Below are 9,347 nucleotides of genomic sequence, written 5' to 3'. Positions count from 1 at the left end.
AAGGGGAGGTCCCCCTCCGCCACCAAATATCGAAATATAAAGTAGCGGATCTTTGTCTAGTTGCCAACCCCAACCTTCAATGACAATTTCAAGCAAATCGGTCAACTTTGGTCCAACTTTCAAAAAGTCCGACAAAGGGGAGGTCCCCCTCCGCGACCAGGTGTCAAAAAATGAGGTACCCTATTTGCACCACATGAACGTCCCCTATGATCTCTGAAAGTTTCAAGTAAATCGGTTCAGCCGTTTCGGAGCAAACTCGGTTCATACAAACAAACAAATAAACAAACATAGATTGAATTTTATATATATATAGATATTCATTCATTTCGGGGGGGGTTTGATCCCCCTCATCCCCCCCCCCCCTGAATACGGCCTTGCTACTCACAAGCTAGAGATTAAAGCTACTTTTTTAGAAGGTCTTTTTTGCTGGGTATCTAAAAGATAAGAAAAACATCGCTTTGGTGATCATGTTCTTGTTTATCGTAACCATATTCAACTTTTAGGTAAATGAACAACACATAAGAGTGCGATATTCACTGTGTTAGTAAACCAACATTTCTTTTCAAGTTATCACGAAAATCAAAACCACATTGACTATGCTAACCATGGTCACAGTTTATGTACACTTTAAATTTAAATTTTTTTATATTCAAAAAGTACAGAGGTTACACAACTTATTGCACATCCCGTTCTCAGTGTACAGAGAGAGAAAGAGAGAGATGTCCTCAAAATGCAACGTGTCGTAAATAAATGCAAAGACGGAAATCGAAATTCTTTTCATGTTAGTCAAACACTCACACACACACATACATTCTCAATTACACAATACAGCTTTCACTCATACGAATATACAATCAAGCATACAGAGTAAACAATCAAATCAATTGAAAGCTGTGACATTTGATTGTGACTTTCACACACACACTCCCACACATACACGTCTTAGTCTATATATTGAACCCCTTCACACGATTGCTTTTTACGACAACTATGTAGTGACATACAACAATAACAACTGAATGTTCTTGGAATCGATTCACATTTACGAGAACGTAGGTATTACACCTGCACCAGATAAACTGGTAGTAACTTGAAAATATTGAAATCCACTGGAAATGTCCGTTGTTGAAATATATACAGTGGATGGCATAGATTTATATTTATCGTAGACCAGAAGATGCTTCTGAATCGATTAAATGCTGGTTGCCGGTCTGTTTGTCTTTCAATCTTTCATCAGCTTTATCCGATTTCATGAAATTCACTATGATAAAAATATGTTTCTGGTTTTAGGATGTATTTCGGAAAAATCAGTATTGGTTGCATTTCTAAAATATCGAATAATGGATATTCATTTCAATTTTTCTTGTATTCAATGGTATCAATTATTCATGTAGTTTTACAATCGAAGTCCCCTTTAGGTAAAAATTTGTGTGGTCTATTGTACAAGATTCAGTTAGATTATCCAGCCCATATTGGCTCAATGAGTCTATTCTTAAACTAGGGAATATAAATCACCTTCCTAACGCAATAACCATTATTGAGAGATGGATTTATTTTGGTAAGAATGCGTCTGTTCTAGGATAGGTATAGTGTCTGCCCGTTAGTTTTATAGACTATATGGACCAGTTCCAGTTCTGGTCGAAACGTATGGAAGGGACCGGTCACTTTAACATGGGTTTGTCATTGAGGGGGCGAATTTAACCTTTAGGACATGTTCTTGGACAAGTTAGTAGTTGCCCAAGAACATGATAGGCCCTCATGAACCAGTCAAACAAACGCTTAGGAACCTATTTCATTTTCATTATAAAAAAAAATTGAAAAATGACAAAAAACTGGAGCACTGGTACCAGTCCTGTGATAGGTCCTTTAGTGGCAATTTACACCAATTTCCCATATTACCAACTTTACTAAGAGGAGTTAATACACCGCTGAAAAACTTTTTGGTGTTCGGTCGAAACTGGGATTGAACCCAGTTTCGGTAGCACCAACATGGCCTACGAATCGACCCTGTATGAGAGAAGCTTAGATTTGTTGTGGTATTTTGGATAGAAAAATTTAATATTCCCAAAAAAAAAACGACAATATAACCATGACTTAAACTTTGTCTGCGACTGTTCTAAAGATGTCTTGTGTGTGTGTGTGTATGGGTATGGCTATGTGTGTTTTTCTATTTATTTGTATTGTTGGCATTTGCAACGGAAATGAAAAATCAAATTTAGAAAAGCGTCAAGACCATGAAGTTGTGCCACCAATCTTAAATATCCTTTAACCTCTCCAACGAAAAAAACAGGGGTGAATGAAGCTTCGCTGAAATCTCTACTCGGCCAAGAGTCCTTAAAGAAAGTGCTGTTTATCTTAGAGGTTTTTGGGTGCTGGGGAAGGCTGTTGTGCTCTTTTGTAGTTTTGAAAATAGATTTCCGTTGAATTTTCATTCTTCATTTGCTATTTGGTTTCGAAGGAAAGTTTCCATCTTCCCTAAGCCTAAATAAATACTTTTCCAAAGATTTCCTTAACACTTTGAGCAGTTGGTACACAATGAAATGGGGCTTTGAGTTAACTTTGGTCATGGATGGCTCACATGCATGATTGGCATGCCATGGGGGTTTTTTGCTTTTGCCTTTTAACATCAGTGGAATATAAATCAATCTGAAATCGAAGAGAGCTAAGTGACCTGAATTATTTTCATTCGAGATGTTCATATGGATGCCAATACTAGTGCAAAATTTTCAACATTTCAACTAAATAAATTCTTACATTTATCCTTTAAACTTTGTGGCTTTTTCTACAAGAACTAACTAACTTCTCTTGTCCTTCGGATGGAATCAAATTTTTGTTGGCCATCCAGCCAACAAAGCCAAAGTTAAAATTACTGGTTAAACTATCAATATTTGAATTTGGATAATTTCATAAAATCATAACTGGCATTAGCATCATTCTCATCGTACATAGTCACTATAATCATCATCATCATCATCGTCATTTTCACACTCCATGTGCCCGGAATAGCAATTTATGCAGAACAATGTCGGAGGAGTAGCAATAGGAGTGTGTGTGTACAGATTATATCCCATGCAAATTTATTGCTTAACCAAGTTTACAATGCTTTACACGTCAGAAACATGCTGCAGTTCCAGCAGCCAGCAGAGTTAGCTCAATGATGATGATGGCAACTTGGACCAGTGGTTGGGGATAGGTGGTAGCATAAAGATCCCTAGGCGAAACGAATCACATTCACAGATTCAAAATGATTGTAAAAACAGTGTTGGAGTTGCCTTTTTTACCTTTCATAGATATTTGAATAAAGTTTGTCCATGATAAAGCAGGGACTATTTCAACAGAAGCATTTGTTCAGGCTCAAACTCACAATTGCACACACATACATAAACCTCCACCCATACCCACAATGAAGATCATGTGGCCGGACAAATGATTTTATTTAAGAGATATAGCCATGCATCTGAGTATTGTCCTTTTGAATTGTGCCAACTCACTTGCTTGCAGTTTCGAGTGAAACCAAAAGAAGAACAGAAAACGAGAAACGAGATTCGATTTGTATCGATGACGTTGGTAACTTGCACCATTGATTAAGATGTCCAAATTGATATCTTCTTGCAAATGTCTGTCTGTTTGCCATAAAAACTGAACATTTTCAAATAAATGATTACACTCCCAATCAATTGCATTGATTAACTCTAAAATTAAGAATGCATTTTCGAAATGAGAAAAACTCTTGCATTTCTCTATTAATTGGCAACATGAAACTAAATCTGTTAATACGAATTGTAAATGGAAAATTTTTAATGAATTGAAAATGGAGAAAACTACCAATTAGTATATGAGAGAAAAAGATTGCTTTTGTAAAACATACCTCTGAATATACAATGCAGTGAGAGAAATAATTTTAAATGGAAAGATAAATGGCTATTAAGATGATATTTGGAGAGCCAAGTAATATTTTTGGACACTTTTTAGTGGTCAAAATAAATAAACAAAAATAATTAAAAGAAATTAACTAACCAACCTAAAAATGAAATGGTTGTCATCTAAGATGTTATGATCTCGAAGAAAAATTATCGTGTTCCAATCGAAAGAACGAACGTCATTTAAGATAAAGTAAAAACAAGTAAGGAAAGTCTAAAGTCGGGCGGGGCCGACTATATTATACCCTTCACCACTTTGTAGATCTAAATTTTCGATACCATATCACATCCGTCAAATGTGTTGGGGGCTATATATAAAGGTTTGTCCCAAATACATACATTTAAATATCACTCGATCTGGACAGAATTTGATAGACTTCTACAAAATCTATAGGCTCAAAATTTAAGTCGGCTAATGCACTAGGGTGGAACACAATGTTAGTAAAAAAATATGGGAAACATTTAAATCTGAAGCAATTTTAAGGAAACTTCGCAAAAGTTTATTTATGATTTATCGATCGATATATATGTATTAGAAGTTTAGGAAAATTAGAGTCATTTTTACAACTTGTCGACTAAGCAGTGGCTATTTTACGAGGAAAATGTTGGTATTTTGACCATTTTTGTCGAAATCATATATATGGGAGCTAAATCTGAACCGATTTCAACCAAATTTGGCACGCACAGCTACAATGCTAATTTTACTCCCTGTGCAAAATTTCAACTAAATCGGAGTTAAAAATTGGCCTGTGTGGTCATATGAGTGTAAATCGGGCGAAAGCTATATATGGGAGCTATATCTAAATCTGAACCGATTTCAACCAAATTTGGCACGCATAGCTACAATACTAATTCTACTCCCTGTGCAAAATTTCAACTGAATCGGAGTTAAAAATTGGCCTCTGTGGTCATATGAGTGTAAATCGGGCGAAAGCTTTATATGGGAGCTATATCTAAATCTGAACCGATTTCAACCAAATTTGGCACGCATAACTACAATGCTAATTCTACTCCCTGTGCAAAATTTCAATTAAATTGGAGTAAAAGATTGGCCACTGTGGTTATATAAGTGTAAATTGGGCGAACGATATATATGGGAGCTATATCTAAATCTGAACCGATTTCAATAAAATTTGGAACACTTGACTACACTACTAATTGTAGTCCTAGTGCAAAATTTCAACCAAATTGGGGTAAAACTCTGGCTTCTGGGACCGTATTAGTCCATATCGAGCGAAAGATATATATGGGAGCTATATCTAAATCTGAACCGATTTCAGTAAAATTTGGCACACTTGACTATAGTAGCAATTGTTTTTCTTGTGCAAAATTTTAACCAAATTAGGGTAAAACTCTGGCTTCTGTGGCCATATAAGTCCATATCGGGCGAAATATATATATGGGAGCTATATCTAAATCTGAACCGATTTCTTCCAAAACCAATAGGGTTCTATTCTGAGCCAAAACACATACTTGTGCCAAATTTGAAGTCGATTGGACTAAAACTGTTCCACAGTGTGGCACAGGGTATAACAAGTTTGCAACATTATTATAGTTGTTCATTTGCGTTTATAGTTTCATGCGAGACAACATTAATGCCCATATGCAAAACAATTTGTTGACAGTTTATCGAATGAATTTATATGGCAAAAGTAGGCTTGAAATATTCTGTAACATTATTGCATATGCAGGTAAATATTTCAATTGAAGGACTATCCTTGTGACCATATAATGGTCCTACCCACAGCAAACAAATTTGTTGGTTTTTTCTCGGCCAAAAAACTTTTTTTTCACAGTAACAAAATTCATGGTTTCATCCACAATTTAATAAGCACTAAAATGTATACAGTGAATGTACCTTAAAATGTTTTTCTCTCCTTACAGTATAAAAAAAACAAATTTTCCCATTATTTGAAATTTTCACATGTGTTGGGTATTTTTTTCCAACGAATATACGACCCATATTTTATGCCATGTAATAATGTCTTCTTACTATGTCAACTATCTGGACCAACATAGGTTTTTTTGGTTTTCTGTTTTTGTAAATGCCTAACATGAAGGACATTCCAAAAATGATTTTCCTTGACATAAAGGTGTATATGAGTTCTGCAAATTTCATTTCCGCTTGTCACCGGTTGATATTATTGTTCGGATATCCGATGTAAATAATTTTTCCTTTCTGACAGAAAAGTTTAACAGGAATTCTGTAATTCCGACTGTCTATGGAAATTTGGCAAAAGTGTTGATAATTTGAAAAATATTATCAAAAATGTTTGCAAACTACTCCTTTTGTACGCACACATACATACGAACATATTGCGAATGAAGATATTTGTTTAATAAGGAGGTGTTTCTAGCATAGCACTTTTTGGGTAATTTGATGCCTAAGGTATTAAGGTGGATCTTTTATAGCATCTGTGTGCTATGTATTTGGGGGAACAACACAGGCTTTATAGTTCGGAAGATACAACAGGATTGGCAGAGTCTAAGTCTACTACGTACCCAGTTCCGACGTTTCTCTATTATCGACCCATTTCCATGGAAGACTTCTGCTTTGCTATGTCGCTGTGACCAGGTTGTATCTTTAGAACTACACACAAAGAAAATTACTTTCCTCCGGAAAGAAATTGTAGACAAAAGAAATTCCCTTTTAATGTAAAGTATTTTAATTAAGAGCATATACAATTGCCCAATCAAGTTTTTTCAATAAAACGAATCTTTTGACTAAGCAAATTGATTTAATTATATTTGGATAGCTCTAAATGCTTAAATACATTATAAATTTAATAACTTTTTTATACATAAAACAAGGATATGAAAGAGATATTGATTTCAATGAAAAAAAAAAAAAACTCAAAAAGTCTACATACAGTTCAATAAACCTTTTGTTTTTATAAACTATTTAAAAGAATAAAAAAAATAATATTTTGTGGGACCGCCTTTAGCATCTAATACAGCTTGTATTCGTCTGGTCATAGAAGAAACTAAATTTTGTGTGACGTTTGGGAGTATTTTGTTCCATTCCTCAAGTAAAGCTCTTTTAAGGTCCTCCTTGTTAGATATTTTGTTTTTTTCGAACACGTCCGTCTAATTCATCCCATAGATTTTCAATTGGATTTATGTCCGGTGATTGAGGAGGATAATGCAACTGTTTTGGGACATTATACCGCAACCACTCTCTTACGATCTGAGCAGTGTGCTTCGGATCGTTGTCCTGTTGGAAGATCCAATTAGATGAAAGTCCCAATTTAGTGGCAGAACTCTTCAGATTGGCTTTCAAAAGGTTCAAATAAACATGACGATCCATTGTGGTCTCAATAAAGATTAGGTTTCCCACTCCTGCAGCTGACATGCACCCCCATACCATAACAGATCCGCCTCCATGTTTGACTGTAGGTAATAAATTCTGCATGTCCATCGCTTTGTTAGGTTTCCGCCACACCCTTTGCTTACCATTGTATTCAAATATATAAAATAACGTTTTTCCAGTAATCGAAATCGTCATTTTTGTGCAGTTTTGCGAACTCAAGTCGTTTTGCCATATTCACTTGACTTATGAATGGTTTTTTCCTTGGGATTCGGCTATGGAAATCGTTTGCTATCAAAACATTTCGAACAGTTTCAGGATGAATACTGACTTGTTCCGATTTTTCGAGATATTTTGCTAGATCAACTGCGCTGGTTTTTGGTTCAGTGGTAACAATACGGATCACATCTCGTTTTTCGCGTTTGGACAACTTACTCGGTCTCCCAGAACGATGTTGGTTTTCAGTTGTTTTATACTTATTATAATTTTTAATAACAGTTTGAATAGAAGACCGACTCCTTTTAACAATTTTTGAAATTTCTCCGTAGGACATATTGTCCTTTCGTAAACTTATGATCAATTTTCTAATATCTTGTGAAATTTCTTTGCGTTTTGCTACGTTTTGTGACATTTTTACGAAAAAACGAGAATTTTACTTTAATTAGTATTTAATTATTAAATACACACGTGAAACTGAACAACAAAACAAAATACCGTTAATTAGTGACGGCACTTTGCAGAAAATTAGTGATGTGCGTAAGCTGTATGTACACTTTTTTGTGTACCAAATCTAACATATTACCAAATTTACTGCATATTAGTAATAACTCTGCATAGACTCTTTGTTATTTGTTTTAAATATTTATCGAATTGCTATAATCTAGACATATAAAAGCTTTTGAAACTGTTTTAGTTGTATTAAAAATGCATTTTATATGACTGTATGTAGACTTTATTGGGCAACTTTATTTCTGAATTGATGTCTTTAATACTTTTTATGTGCTGTTAAAGAAAAAAAAATAGCGTCAAAATAATTCTTTGCATTCTAAAATTTCGTTCCGGAGAAAAGAAAACTCTTCTTTCAGTGTATATGCCTAATATTAGGTTTCATTTTGATAGCAATAGTTAACATGATCCTTCTATGAGCAAACATTGGATGATATAGATAGAAGCTACGTTAAATAGCTGAGCTAAATAGCGTCCATCTTTATTTGATCCCTTTATGAAACATATGAAGGTCTGCAGGGTCTATATCGACTTTTTCATGCCGATCATTTCTTGGTTACGCTGTAGTGTCATCTTTTTAAGTTTTTATGAGATTTGGCTAAAACGGGCTTGTATTCTGAGCTATGAGCTTTCACAGGGCAGTGTTAAAGTAATTCTTTGGTCTACTACTTTCGCAGCAAAAGAGATTCGAAATAACGGCTAACAATACAAAAAAAATCTGTCCTATTTGTATATTCATTTCATTTCATTTGATGTAACTTCTCTTGATTCACCTTAATATAGATGCCTCCACTAATACAGAAATGTATATATGTAAAACATAGTTATACATATACGTTTACATAGAGTAATATATGTGATTGTATTATTGACATATAGGGTTTTATTATAATTCAGGTCTTTTTCACCAGCAGTGTTGTGTCGTGTCGATGAATAAACGAATGCTTGGTTCTGTTTAATCAGAAGGATGGCAGAATGACAGATTGGAAACCACACTAAATGCCGGAAGTTCAGTGGTGATTCAATCAAAATGATTTGTTAGCTCTAGTAGCTTGGGAATCATATTTTGTGGGTGTATGTAAGTGTGCGTGTGTAAGAGAATGTGGTTAGTAACGCCTCTCCCAAGAGGTGGCCTCCTTATGACCCTCACCACAGTGTTGGTGGTTGTGATGTTTCAATAAATGACACTCAAACACTCACAACGGGGTCTTTATGATGGCATGACAGCAACAACAACAACAACAACAACAACCACAACACCAATGTTAGCAGTGGATAGACAGAGTAATGCGAATAAATTGGTAATATCCTTAATATGAATTGCCCTTTTCAAATACAGCTTCACTCAAACTCACACACGTAGACAGTCATTTGCTTACGTCTCGTCTCCCCAT

The 9,347-nt window shown here is 34.9% G+C and overlaps 1 protein-coding gene across 1 annotated transcript; it reads right to left on the bottom strand.

The window, feature by feature from the left end:
* Nucleotides 1–7,381: 7,381 nt before the first annotated feature.
* Nucleotides 7,382–7,858, bottom strand: LOC142240179 (uncharacterized). Its single transcript, XM_075311880.1, has one exon. The coding sequence runs from the start codon at nt 7,856–7,858 to the stop codon at nt 7,382–7,384; it is 477 nt and encodes a 158-aa protein (XP_075167995.1).
* Between the last annotated feature and the right edge of the window lie 1,489 nt (nt 7,859–9,347).

The sequence above is a fragment of the Haematobia irritans genome, chromosome 5, assembly GCF_050003625.1.
Source record: "Haematobia irritans isolate KBUSLIRL chromosome 5, ASM5000362v1, whole genome shotgun sequence".
NCBI lineage: Eukaryota > Metazoa > Arthropoda > Insecta > Diptera > Muscidae > Haematobia > Haematobia irritans.
This window is presented reverse-complemented; position numbering and strand designations above follow the sequence as displayed.